The sequence below is a fragment of the Dendrobium catenatum genome, unplaced genomic scaffold, assembly GCF_001605985.2.
Source record: "Dendrobium catenatum unplaced genomic scaffold, ASM160598v2 fragScaff_scaffold_1093, whole genome shotgun sequence".
Taxonomy (NCBI): domain Eukaryota; kingdom Viridiplantae; phylum Streptophyta; class Magnoliopsida; order Asparagales; family Orchidaceae; genus Dendrobium; species Dendrobium catenatum.
The window spans coordinates 285757-300576 of record NW_021319555.1 but is presented as its reverse complement, the minus strand read 5'-3'; the positions used below and the strand labels follow the sequence as shown (position 1 = coordinate 300576).

Here is a 14820-nt window from a genome sequence, read left to right as displayed (position 1 = left end):
ACAAGATAATAATATTAAATCAGATATTTTTTAATATTGAATAGTTGTTGCATGCCTATGCTCCAATTGAGATCATTTTAATTTTTAATTGCTTTTTAAAATAATCTTTTAATACAAAAATTTTTTGAACTAAAAATATTATACTTTGTTCTTTAAATAATAGTAAAAAAAATTATCCCAAATAAAATCTTAGACTTCTTTTGAGACGAATTTCTTAATACTTTCTAAAATGACTTTTTAATAAAATAATTTTAGTTCATTAAATGTTTGCACTGAACTACTTAGTTTAGTCATGAAACAAGATATTTTTCTTAAAAAAATGGGATAAATTATTATATATAATAATATTGAGCCATCTAACAAAAATATGGAATAGTTTTTTTTTATATATTAAAAAAAAAAGCTTCAGCATTTTAGAATAAAGAAAACACTCCAAATTTTATAAAATCAACTTATAGGAGTTGCGGGTTAGAATGTTCGCGGTAGTAGAGTAAATTTTTCGTCTTAACGATGCACATATATCTAGCACACAAACATGTGATTTATGAGAGAGAGAGAGAGAGAGCAGAAAACTACCATTTTTTTACATGGAAAATCCGAAGAGGGAAAAATCACGGTGGGCACCCAAGTGAAAAGATTTCAATAAATTTGAATAAATTACAAAAGTTAACCCTTCACTTAACTTAGAGTTAGTAGAATTACAATAATTTGAGAGTTGGGTAAAGACCCGACAACTACGAGGGGGTGGTTCGACAGTGCCCGGGCAAAAATTCGGCAGACAAGTAATGATCTGACAGGCTCTTGATTCAAACCCACTTTGGCTCTTGATTCAAACCCATTCAGGCTCAGATCAGGCCGATTTTGTCATTGGGTTCATCTCTTTTAGATGTTCATTTTGACTATAAATTTATTAAAGTCGAAGTTCAGATGTTCCCAAATTTAATTTAAAAGTTTTCAACTTATTTATACCTCAAGATTCGTGCCGAATCAATCGAACATTTTTTTTTACATATCTAGGAACACAAATGCAGTTCAAAGTTTTTGTCTTCGGCAGGTACACTACGCTGATGTTGTATTACATCATATATAATCTTTATAAAATATTTTTAAATAATCAACTCCGTGGACTCAACGGCTAAGCCCTTCGCCTGCAGCAAAAAGACCATAAAAAATGAAAAGCTTGATTATCGGATAATCAAAGTGTGCAATGGCAATCGAAAAAACTTAGAAATTTTACTAAAAACAATAGAAAAGCCAATGATATGTACAAAACAAAAAACCCTTCTTTCATTCTCTGTAAGTTAACAATAAACATAATACAACTAACATTTTATCAAAGCAGGTATAGTGAATCAGCTGGATCAATTATTCAACTTCTATTCTTCCATGTAAAAAAAAAAATTCCCTGCTATCTGAACTCTCACGATAAAAGAACAATAATCTCCTTGTATTAAACTAAATCCACCCAACCAGTTTCCTTGTACCACCCACTGAACTTCCAAACGCCTTCCAATCCAATGGGAAATTATTAGGTCCAGTCGCCTGACAGAGAGATACATCCAAATTTCTCTCTGTCCACAGTAAAAACACAGTCAAAGTGCAGCTACTACGGTAACTACGCTTTTACTATAGACAAAGAAATCCGGATGATTCTCTCTGTCAGGTGATCGGACCTAATAATGTGCCCCAATCCAATAGCTCTTTTGTATGGTATATTATGAAGAGGATGTGCCATATCCATTCCTATGTGATTTCTGCCACTTCCAAGCAACCTTGAGGCTCTCTTCAAGGTTAGTATACTTAGCAGTCCAGTTCAACTCCTGATAAATCTTTGAAGGGTCACTGTACACTTCAGCATAATCTCCAGGTCTTCTTTCAAGGTAGTCTACTTTGATATCAACTCCAGTTGCTTTCTTACAAGCTTCCACAAATTCCTTGACTGATCTACCTGATAAGCAAGCTAAAGATGAGGATTGAAATCTGATGGGAAGAGTTGGGGAATCATCAAAATACAGAGAAGTTAAGTTGTCTGACCTTTTCCAGTGCCAACATTGTAGATCCCAACGTTTTTAGGCCTTGCATTGTCGAGAGCTTTCACATGAGCATCGACAAGGTCAGTCACATCAATATAGTCTCTTACACAAGTTCCATCTTGAGTTGGATAGTCTGTTCCTTTAACCTGTGAGTTTCAGCAAAGCTCGGAGCTCGGTATCTCAGAGTTACAGCATAAATTATGCGAAGCAAATCCTTTCTTTACCTTCAGCCCTGATATGATTCCTCGTGCAGCGTCAAAACACGCACCGGAGATGCGTCCATGCTCCCGAAGTTCAGGCCTTGGAGCTTCGCCTAGCCTTCCTTCAGGGTCTGATCCAATGACATTGAAGTATCTGATCATATAAGAAATTAGATGTTGACATCTTTTATCCAATTTGGAGTTCTATCTCATGGCAGGAGAAGCAAACCTCAGAATCATAACAGCCATGTTAGCATTCTTTGAGAAGTCCAGGATCATGTCCTCTGCCATTTTCTTGGCCTTCCCATATGGGTTAATCGGATTCTGCATCATGAAAACATTGCTTCACCAGCTGAACTATTTGACTTTAATTTGTCATTTTAAATTCAAACTTTGTCAAAGTAAAATCATAGATAAGATCTAAGAAGTGTTCATCTAGACAGTGAAATTAAAGGAGGCAAGCCATCCATCCAATCCACTGCTCTTTTCTATTAACTTATCTAACTTGATAGGATTGTATTATCCACAAACCTGAGGAGTTTTTTCAGTTATGGGCATTTTCTCAGGTTCTCCATACGTTGCACATGTGCTTGAATATATTAGAGTTTTGACACGATGTTTTGCCATGGCTTCAAGAATAATCAAAGTATTTGCAGTAATGTTGTGATAGTACCTGTCAAGCGAAGCAGCCAAATCAAGCTTCAAAATATTTCAAAGATTCAAACTGCATATGGAAAAAATATGCACTTCTAACATATATGCAATAGAAATAATGTAACAAAAATGAACAAAACCAAAAGCATTCAGATGCCAAATACTCAAATTTGCTGCATAGAAGATCAAAGCAAGTAATCTGATCAATACTACAGAATGCTTTCTTCAAGGCTTTAACAGGACAAAATAATTGGGTTGAGTGCCATTATAACATTATGCAACTGCATTTTTATCGAAGCTCAATTGGAAGGATTAATTATTTTGTGCGGACGTCGAACGCCGTCCGGAGACCAACCAGAATGCGCCACATCACCCCAATTGGCTCGGTACCGCGGCTTGGTCCGATGCCGTGGCACATTCTGGTTGGTATCCGGACAGCATTCTGCGTCCGGCCTCCGCACATAATAATTTCTTCATCGGAAGGCCGTTAAGCTGTTTATGGTCATCTTTGATATCCTAATCGATATCAACATATTTGGCTATGTGTAAATAGTTTGTAATAATCTCTTTCTATTACTTTATTTATATTATTTTCGTTCATAGGGATGAATGAGCTATTAAGTAATTAGCCAGGACATCTGGTCCTATAAATAATACATGTATACCCAATTTAGAATGGATGACCGAATCTTATTTTTCTCCTGTTATGGGATTTTTGGCCAGCACCAAGACAGCGATGTCGGTTTAATGATTCTTCGCCTTTTCCTCGAAGATATAGAAAAATAATCCAAACTAGAGTGACTAGAGGGTCCATAGATTAGTTAAGCTAAGAAGTCCACTTAAGCATGCACATTAAGAACCATCCACATGATATTTTCTTCGAGAGAAAAGTCATGAATAATTAGATTCTTGGTAGAGCTTTGATTAGAATACAATGATAATCAATATGTTTCATGCTATAACCCCCAACAAAATGTAGATCGACAACGAACCTACAAATAATCTTCATATGTGGATGACCCTTGGAAAATTTGACAATTATGAGGAGAGAGAAAGGAGAAACCAACTCAAAGATCTTGAAAGCATGTTTAATTTTAAAGGAACATAACAATCACATGATGAGTACATACAAGCCCTAATTGAAAATGAGTGAGCATTGTGTGATGAGTAGAAACATGCCCTTATAAAAAATGAGTGGAAAAACAAGAAGAATCAAACAGAGATCCATGAACCATATCCCCCCTAACAATCTCAACAAATGAGCATGAAATGCAAATCAATGGAGAAACTATAGAGGGAGAAATCCTAGGAGCGGTAGCAACAATAGGAGAAATATTACCATTCAAACGAACCATTGAAGCACTCAATGGCATGTATAGAATAGTTGCTAAGAGAAGATCCCTGACTAGAGACAAAAACTATTTAGAGAAATATGATATAAATTTATAATAGGTGAGCTAGAATGAAACAATGAGGGCCCACAACAGTCGTCGAAGTCAGTGACGGCATATGCACCTCCACAAGGGGGCAAAGCCCACAATTAAGGTGCGATTACCCAACGTTGTGAATAGCAGCCTATAAGTCAAATCAAGAGTGAAGCATGCGAATAACCCTGAGGGGAGTACAATGAGAAGCGAACATCAAGTGCAACAACGATGCACAACATGCGCGCGTAGTCAACTTGAGAGTACAACAAGAGACAAAAACAGTGAACATGGAAGCAAGTATAAGCAAAGCAGGTGCGAACAACAAGTTTGCACGATTAAGCACTAACGCGGTCAAGTGCAATGGAGCACCAAGAGAGGAGTGCAACGCCATGGAGCTAGGGCAACATTACAAGTGATGATATTATAGGATGCTTAAAATATTGCAATGGTAACACGTGGAGAAGAAAGATAAGGAAAAATATTGCACTCCCTCTTCTCTTTGCCCACAACATAAACAAATCAGCCTCACAAAAAACATAGAATTCCCTCATTGAAATTACAATATATGCTTTACGATTTTTTTATGTCTCTTGATGTTTCTTAGCCAAATATATTTCTTCTGAACTTTGCTGATTAAAATTTATATTATTTCTAGTATAAGGCTATAAATTGTCATTTGCATGGAATTTCTCTATGTTTTCAATAATCATCTCAAGTAATGAATAATTTTCTAAATTAACAGTTTGGGTCAATAGTTTGAGTATGTTTCCATGATTTTGTGCATCTCATTGTAGATTTGTATTAACAAACCTTAAACTTTAAGACATCTTACATAAAATTTGATATTAAATTTTAATGTTGTCTTATCATCAACCAAAAGAAGGACAAAATAATTTAGTTAAAACGAAACAAAATGATGCAATTTAGATGAGATCAATTTAACTATGATTCTCGACAATTCAAACAAGTTAATTATGATGTTAAGGATTATATTCCTACGTTCGATGGTAGATATAATTTTAAGAAAAGTTAATATTGAATAAACAAATAAAAAAATTTATTTGTTAGTTACAATATGTCTATTTTCAAATAGTTGAATTTGTTAAAACAATCCTAATAGGGTATGCATAATTCTTTCGAGGAGAATATTTCAAATAAAACATATGTACTTGGGTTGCTATGAAAAATTTATATGTTTGCATTTAATGTTTATAGGAATCAATTACATAATCAATTTAAGAATTTTCAACAAAGGAACTAAATTTTATTAATTTTAAAGAAATAATCAACATACATTCTCTATCTATAAATTACTTAGTGATCATTATAAATTTTATTAAAGATCACAGGAAATCAATTAAACATGAAATTAGTTGCAATTTTGCAAATATATTATATGAGGCTTTATACAAAGCACTAGAAGTTGAGAAATATCATAATCCTCATGTTAGGACTACTACACTTTACACTTAAAATCTCTAATATAAATCATTAACATCTCCTCTAAAGCCTGACAAACTCACACTAACACACTATCGTATATGACTAAATTTGATGATATCAATTCAATTATAATTAATGCGTATTATTTAAATGATTTATTACATGCAAAAATATTTAATATTCATAATATGATTCGGCATCAATTTTTGTTTAATATGAATCTGCACCTTCATCTATACTTAAGCATGTTCATAAATCTTCATAAAAATTTGAACAAGAGTGAAAATCTAAACCAAAATCTAATGCACAAGAGTGAAAATCAGAATTTAAAATCAAATCCGATATCATATTTGATTCAAAAATAGAACTTGAGCAAGAGATTAATGCTGAAATTAAAACTCAATTAGAGTATGGATTTGTCATTGACTGGAATTGAAAACATGTTCTTGTTGGAACTGATAAATCAATTGAATATTTAAAAATATAAATTATGATAAAATATCCGATAAAGTTATCTCTACAAATCAAACTTTTTTTACCAACAACAACAACAACATCAGCCTTTCTTTATCCAACTATATGGAGTCACCTACATGAATATTTTTTCGTGTCATATTAAGAGCCATCTCATTCAAATATATTAATAAAAAGTCATTTCTAATCATTTTTAACCAAGTCTTTTTAGTTCTACCTCTACCTTCTTGAACAAAGGCTAAATTCAATACAAATACATAAAAGAACCGCATAGAAAAAATAAAGTTTCAACAAATATCAAACGTCTTGTTAAATATAATTGCCTTAATGCCTTCAACAAAATATAAAATTAAAATATTTAACTTTCTAGTTTACACTAAAAATGCATAATTTCTCACTACTAATCTTAGAACTATTTGGGTTTTTTTTTTTTTAAAGAAGTAGTATGTTCATTTGATCAACACTTCATATTTGAGTGGTTTGTTTAATATCAAAAGAAAACGTACTGGAGATTAATAAATATTGAATTTTAAGTTTTCTTCATCATATTCACCTTTTAGCATTATTTATAGTGCATATATTAGAAAGTACAATAGTATTTTAACATTATAATAAGCCTCTTGAATACATGAACATAAGATATATGGAATTCATACAAGTGAAAAGAATGATTCATCTAAATCTTGAAAGGTTTTCTATAGAAACCCTTAAAAAAGTAACTATTAGAAAATTGGGAGCATATGAAGTCGTAAAATGTGTTGGGATGAATACACATAAGTCCAAAAATCCAATTCTGATATTAGTCTGCTATTTAAAAGTTGTTTGGATAGATGTTTTAAAAATAAATGCATTTTAGAAATGTAGTGTACTTGAAATACATGCATTTTAGAAATACAAGAATAATTTAGTTTGATGCAAATCAAACACATTATTTTTCTTGGTATTTGTGATATATTTCAAATTCATTAAAATGTAGACAAAAGCAAGCACGAGCAATGAGAGTGGGAAACGGCTAGCCACAATAGCACAAAGCGATATGTAGATAAGGGAGAGCAGTGACGATTTGTGTGAATTACAAGAGGGCAAAATACGGTATTTGAAAATCTCCCGATTTAGGCAATTTCCAAATGCAATGAAAATAAAAGTTTTTGGTATTTCGAATGCCTAAATATTCTACTTTTTGTATTTCTTTTAGTTTAAATCAAGTACAAAAATAAATAAATGCAATGAGATGAAATGCAATACACAACAAATAATATAGAAAAACCCTTTAATGTATTTAAGTTGACTTTTATAAGACATTATTTAATGTCATTGATTCTTCTCATTTTCAATCTCCTTTTTTGAAATTCACATTCAACATATCATTTGCACAACTCTCAAACTTTCATATTAATCTTATTTCTAAGGTTGTTATCAAACTTTCATACTAATCTTATTGCTAAGGTTGTTATTGGAGATGAATTAATGTCCACTACTAATAGTGGATACCAAAGATATCTTATAAAATAGAAATATAAGTCTACAGGTGATGATTCATGGATTTCTATACAAGAAAGGCAATAGTTATGCCTAAATCTACTCGAACAATATTCATTGAATAATTTATTAGAGCAAAATTTTTACAACTCAGGCAAATCAATGCAGAGCTCCATCGGGACAGGATTCATAGCCTTCTGGCTAGATAAGGTAGTGGTTTTTGTGATTTTAGCGATTGATGTTGGAGACAAACCTTAATAATACCTTATGTTGGCGAAAGTTGTAAATTATGTTGGGAGTTGGCTTATGGAGGCTTATCCTAAGCAAGAATTCTATTTTTTGCTTTATCAAGATTTATGTTCATGTCATCAACTTATATAGTTGAATCTTATTTTTTAGGTGCTTTTATCATAAATTCAAGAATATGTATAATTATAAGCAGTGATTATGAGACATGCACAAAAAATGGAGCATTTCTTAAATTTTTTAGCTTAAATTGTATTTTTTAGTCATTTCCAATATTTACTTTTTTTACAGAAATTCTCTCCTTCTACAATCATGAGGTTTGATTCCTTTGCCATTTATTTTTATTTGTTACTAGCTGGCATGAGGGATTGACTTTATTCAAATTATATATCATCAAACTTTTCTACAAGTGCGAAATTGAATAAGTATGGTTGTTATGATTCAAAATTTCTAAGCATTATTTATCGTAGAAGGCTATTAAATTACCATATTAGATATCTCTGTGTTTTCCAGTTTTCATCTAAATAACAAATAATTGCGTAAATTAAAATTTCTTAATTTGCAAAGTTTAGTGAGTTTGCATTATTTGCGTAAATAACACTGCCGTTGCCAGGTCCCAAGTCCTGGATGAGAAAAGTGGAGGGTTGCGTTAGGTAGTCGACAGCCAGCGTAAAACTTGTCGAACAAAAATGATGCACAATCAAACTCCAAATTCTAAGAAGTACTTCATCACTTGTCCTTCCAAATAAAATTTTAGAAGATAATGGGCATATGATACAATTTTTGTAAGTTAACTTTTTTATAAATACCAGCCAACATTATTGGAATATGAAAAGAATCTAAGTGTGATGTGCTTAGGTTTATTTGGATATATCATATAAAAATAATAATGATATTGCAAGAAAAGAAAAACGCAATATGTTGAAGTTAAACTTGCCCGCTTAACAAAAATAAGTGCAATTAAAATATCATGCAATAAAAGAACATCATGAAACTTAAATTTAATTTATAAAAATGAAATGAATTTGCAAGTGCCATTTGAAAAATCAAGGTGAAGTAGTGAAAATCAGATTTAGGGGTTGTTTGGTTGCCTGAAAAAGAAATGTAGTGTAAAGTAAATGCAATGTAAAATAAATGTATTGTATTATGAATACATTGAGATTTTTTGGTTCTCTGGAGAACTGTTTCCCTTGTTTAGTTAGATAGATCTAGAGTAAAGTAAAAGTGATTTTTTTTAAATAATTTTAAAGAAATTCTGGATACTCATGTAGCCATCTGTTAGTATTTTCATCAAAACTTCTCACACTGCCATTTTTAATTTTCAATATTTTTTTGTTACATTCATAAGACTCAAATTGAAGGGCTCTTAGGCATTGTTTGGGATAAAATATTACTTTCTAAAGCTGCTTTTTAAAACTTTTTTTTTCAAAAAATCTTTATACTAAAAAATTGATTTATAAATAAATACAAAAAATGTCCAAAAAAAAAACCTTAATTGATAGCCAAAACTATTAATATGAATATATTATATGCTTTCAAAAAGAATTATTTTTTAGCAACGTATCTCTATCAAACGAATGTGCGCCCAAAGATTATATAGTTACACAAAGACAAGAAAACAACAAAAAATCCAAAAATTAAAAACAAAATTATGTCCCTCGCGACTGGGCCGTCGGCCAACTGGCGGTTAGACTTATAATAATTTTTTTTTTCTTTTTCTTTTTCTTTTCTCTTTTTTTTGTTTTTTTTTTGGAGAGAGTTTTTTTTCTCCCATAACTTCTTTAACTCCTCCAACTCCCATAAATTAAAAATTTATTTAATTTGCATTTGAGTTTAGTAAAACAAATTTATGGGTTTCAAATCTTTTCAGATATAATTTTTACTAAAAAAAATCATTGTAGAGAGAGAGGGAGAGAACGCGGACGAAAGCGCAGTCGCTCCTGGATGCTTGCAGGAATGGAAGTTTGCGGAAGAAAAGCTTTCCAATATGTTTGGGCTGAGGTTGCTCCCCTCATCGCTACATGCGAACTTGTGAGCTGCTACAACTAAAAAAAAAAGAGAAAACACATATGTCCAAGAATTCCGACACCGGCAAAATCGCCGCCGTCGTGCTCATCACTGCCGCCGTCAGCTTCTCCCTATCTGCCTTTCTCTTCTTCTCCATCCATCGTTTCTTAACCAAGCGCTGCAAGTTGGAACCTCAAATCTACCTCACCAACCCCATGCCCCAAATCCACCGCTCCAAGATCGACCGAAATCTCAGGAGCGTCGCCGTTGATGACGGCGCCCTTGACGTCTTTTACTGGCAGAGCATCAACGAACCCAATGCTATCAATGCAATAGCTTACTTAAACGATCTTCCGATGAGAAGGACAATCTTCCTCCGGCGGAGAAGAGCCGGAGGCGCCTACGGAAGAACGACCGAGGTAGCCAAGAGATTTCGTTGCTTCCCTCAGACATAGCGTCAAAACCTCGTGCTGGTTCGCAGTATTTTGGCGAGAGATTTTGTAACCCGCTCACTTTGAGCGGGTTTTGAAGTCACGTGAAAAGCCCGTCCTAATACCCCACTAATACTTTGGATGAATTACTTACGTTGCGCTCAAAATCAACCAAACAGTCTCATTTATGAAATGCGCAACTTAATTACTTTACACTCTTAATTCTGCATACCAAACAGCCCCTTAAGTGGTTTAGGCATACACAACTGAGCGTAAAAGTTTATAAAGTTGATTAATATAATCAAAGTGAAAGGACTGCATAAAAAGGGTTCGATGACATAACTAGAATTTGCACAAAGGACATGCTAAATGTAGTTTGTTTAATTAACACTCCACAAGAACAAATGAAAAAAATAGAATAATAAGAGGCATTACCAAGTGCATGAGATTCCCATCAACATGGGCTATGATTGGGAGTAGATTTAGGGATCCTTATCATTGCATCACAAAGTGAATTTTTTTTAGAATTCAACGATGATGATGATGATGTATGATCATAAAGGAAAAATCTAACATTCATGAAAATTATTTGATGGAACATAAATATGAATGTTCTCAAGCCAACTTATTTAGACTATTAGAAAATTTGAGGGAGTACCTAAGAGGTTCAAGAGTACTCTCACCAACATAAGCTACTGCTGCAAAGTGCATCACTGCATCAAATGCATTTTGAGCAAATATTTGATCAACCTAAGAATTCAGTAAAGGAAGAACATCCCATTCACATGAGCTTAAAAAAAGTGTTAGTTCAAAAAGTTCAAAAAAGGATACAACTTTTGCATCGCCTAAATCAGCAAAGATAAATTGCAGCCTCCCTGGCTCTGGAAATAACTCCTGAAGAATTTTAATAGCCCCAATGTTTCCCCTAGAAAGATTATCCTACAGTGAATTATGACCACAAGATCAATCATTACAATAGCATTTTAACTCTTTCGTTTGGATAATCAAACCATACCACAATAGTAACTCGATATGAGTCCTTCAAGAGTCGAAGGGATGCATGCGAACCAATATAGCCAGCTCCTCCAGTTACTAAGACATGGGTTACCCCTTGCTCGTGATGAGAGAACTGAAAATGCCAAAGCAGGCAAAAAATTAAAGATCGCTGAAGAAAATGATACATTCATATGCATTCATCAAAATAAGCTACACTTTGATATAAAGATAAACATATCATGCTAAAGAGGATCAAACGTAGGTACAACTACACAATAAGATATCCCTATCAATGAATGGATATCACAAAAAAAAAACTTACGAGGAAATTTTAGAATTGAAAATATTAATCAATATTTCAATAAATATTAAATGCATAGAAATCAGAAACACATAATGACCTATTCAATCTAGATGCAGGTAAAAAACTGCTAAAACATATGCTAGTGATGTTAATATAAAACTTATGAAGATGCATTTATTTAAAGAGAAAAGTATAATGGAACTCCATATAAGATGTTTCAGCTCTTCTACAGTGGCCCATAAACACTAGAAGTACAATGGAAATCCACACAACATAGCTAAACAAATTTCAATTTGTTATTAACCAAGACTCCAAAATATTATCTTATAACATAACTCTCCTAAGGCACTTCTACATTTTAAGTACCTAGCTATAATTCAAGAAACTATATGTTCATCTGTATCTTCGTTCTTATTTATAATAAAAATAAGATGTTTAAACACATACTAAAACTAATAGAGGAAGATATAAGCGGCTCTAGTGAAAAGATGACGATAAAAAAATTTGATGAAAACACCCAACCAACATAGTAAAGGTAAATTGATCAACTCTCCAAAATCCCTAAAATAGAAAACAATAGCAGCCTTGCCAAAAATCCCATCACATTATTTATTAATTACATTACAAAGGGTTCCAATCCCTTTGTTAGAAATGATCTTTCTTTATTAAATTTAAATGAAAATTTGACTTTTAACAAGACACAATGGTGAAAAAGGATTCATGTAACCGACCCCATGTAGTGGGACAAAGGCTTGTTGTTGTTGTTGCTATTTTTGTTGTTGTTGTATTACAAAGGGTTCCAATCCCACCTGTTAAAGCCTAGGCTAGAAGAACTTCAGAGTAAAATTAGATCAATCTAAAGAAGTGAAGCTTCGAAAACTACAAAGTTTAAACAAGGACTCAAGCTCTTCCTCTATGCCACACTTTTTGTGCAGGATCCTAAAAAGAATTCGTCGGTTGGACTACAAGACATAAAATAATATCATAATGCAATATGTTTCTATAATTCGTTATAAAACAAATGCATCTAAGATTGCACTTGGAAAGTTTTGCAAAAAAAAATATCTAAACGGAATTAACAAACGCATTGTCTTGGAATGTTTACCACACTTGTGCCACTGAAACCAGGAGAATGCTTGAGAATGAATATGCAAACAACCGTGAGAAAAGCAGCTGTAAAAATTTTTCCGGCAAAATGCCGCTTCCTTCTCGTGTCCAAGTAATCCATCCCTGAAATAGAGGATAAGAAATGAAGAACGTACCAGAATAGGAGGATTCATCTTCCGAAATCAGTAATAACAAACAAACGCATACAGAAAATCCACACGATAAGTTGTTTTTCACACTAATATGCACACAATTGTATCTTTAAAGGAAATTGCAGTCCAAATTGGATCGTCACAAATAAGTGGGTGATAAGTATACACAATAAAAACATGGAATAATGAAAAGAGAGGAGATCTACCAGCCCTAGGCTGACTTCTGCTCCTGCTACTGGGCAGCATGTGAGTATTTATTTCAAGGGCCTGAAAAATGTAGAGGAGAAGAATCTCTCCTCTTCAAATGCCGCTTCCCGTCAATCTTGAAACAGTTCTGCAACAAGAAAATTGCATTAAGAGTTTCAAAGGAGAAATAAGTGAGAAACCTTGCATCCATGGCAATTTCGTTCAAAAGTTACCACCTCGGCATCAATTACAGCAGCAAATTCCAACTGAGGTGATACAGGATATAAATATCATTCAAAGTAACATAGCCCATTACGAAAATTTCCAAAACTTACATGATCAAATACCCGTTTGTCCGATTTACATAAAAACATAAATGAGCTAGAAATTCCAAAAACAGAAGAAAGATACGCAAAACCCTAAATAGCTCGTTGAAAGAAGCGACAGCAATAAATCACAGGAGAAAAATGATTGCCCGACAGCCCTATCTGCGATCGAAACCGTGTGAATCCCAATCAGGTGGTCAGCTTCGCGATTCACAAACCGACCCAATGACCATCAAAAAGGAAAACATGAGTTCTTAGCGAATTAATATCCAAAAAAGGTAACGAAATTAAGAAAACAAGCGATCCATAAGGGAAGCTAAGAGAGCGACAATTTGGCAAAAACTCTGAAATTGGGCAGAACAAAGGAACCACTTTGAAAAGGTTATTCTGCCCAAATTGAAACATTTTAAATACCTTCGATTTTCAATTAAAGCTTTCATTTCCTTTTGGCGAAGAAAATGAGACACCGATGATAGAAGTTGAGACGAAATAGGAAAGCGCACACGAAAATAGCCAGTGCAGCTCAAGAAACAAAACACAGATCACAAACTTCCCAAATAACTCAAACCAATCTCGCAATACGCCTGAGTATAGCTTCTCATACCTTGATGTAGGAGAACACGAGCTGAATAAACGCTAAGCAGAAGAGGCGCGACCGCGAGAGCGAGGTGAGAAGAAATAGCAAAGCGAGAGATAAACGAAAAGATTGGAGCTTTCGGAACGAGAAGAGGCCCTTTCGATGGTTTTGGAAGGAGGGGAGAGAGGAAAAAACGGACAATATAAAATTTTCTAATAAATCTGACTTTTCCATTGGCGCTCTGCCCGTTTTCTTCGTATAGGTAGACTTCCCCTTCGAACGAGGCGGCTCTTTCCCAACATTTTTTTTCTTTGAAATTTAATCTAATTTGGCCGTACGCTTCGATTTCTCTAAATTGCCCTCACCTTAAGGACATATGCAGTCATGTAGGGAGCAGATGTAACGCATTTTCATTTCTTATTTGTTTAAATATTTAATAAAAAATTTAAAGTATGGACCTACTGCAAGCGAACCAAATGTTCGACGAGCTACTCGTTGTTCGGTTCAATTAAAGCTCATTTGTGATCGTTTAATTAATTAAACAAATAAACTTGAACAATATTTTAAATACTCGATTCTTAAATAAACAAACTTGAACACTAATGTGTTCATGTTCTCGAACAACATCATTTGAAGTTCGTGAACAAGCTCGACATTAAGCTTGATAAGAAGCTCGATAAAAATAATTAATATTTGAATATATAATTAATAAATATAAATAATCATTGTCTTTGTTACATAGATAATTGCTTTTCTTATAAATGTGTTTGTTCATAGA

The 14820-nt window shown here is 33.3% G+C and overlaps 1 protein-coding gene across 1 annotated transcript; it reads right to left on the bottom strand.

Moving 5' to 3' along the window:
• Nucleotides 1-1263: 1263 nt before the first annotated feature.
• LOC110095720 (probable UDP-arabinose 4-epimerase 2) lies at nt 1264-14344 on the bottom strand. The gene is made up of 11 exons (XM_020821370.2): nt 14070-14344; nt 13160-13287; nt 12800-12924; nt 11410-11523; nt 11226-11333; nt 11053-11144; nt 2765-2906; nt 2463-2557; nt 2258-2387; nt 2035-2179; nt 1264-1948 (listed from the first exon to the last, which is right to left on the bottom strand). Exons 2-11 carry the CDS (start codon nt 13197-13199, stop codon nt 1716-1718), a joined length of 1224 nt encoding a protein of 407 aa, XP_020677029.1. The 5' UTR covers nt 13200-13287; nt 14070-14344; the 3' UTR covers nt 1264-1715.
• Nucleotides 14345-14820: the final 476 nt, after the last annotated feature.

Excerpts from the sequence above, each read along its gene's own strand:
- LOC110095720 (XM_020821370.2), bottom strand. The coding sequence starts at position 13,199 with ATGCTGCCCAGTAGCAGGAGCAGAAGTCAGCCTAGGGCTG. Across the intron at positions 2,907-11,052 it reads AGTACTCTTGAACCTCTTAG|GTACTATCACAACATTACTG; the intron begins GTACTCCCTCAA and ends TTCGCTTGACAG. Across the intron at positions 2,558-2,764 it reads TAACTGAAAAAACTCCTCAG|AATCCGATTAACCCATATGG; the intron begins GTTTGTGGATAA and ends TTCATGATGCAG.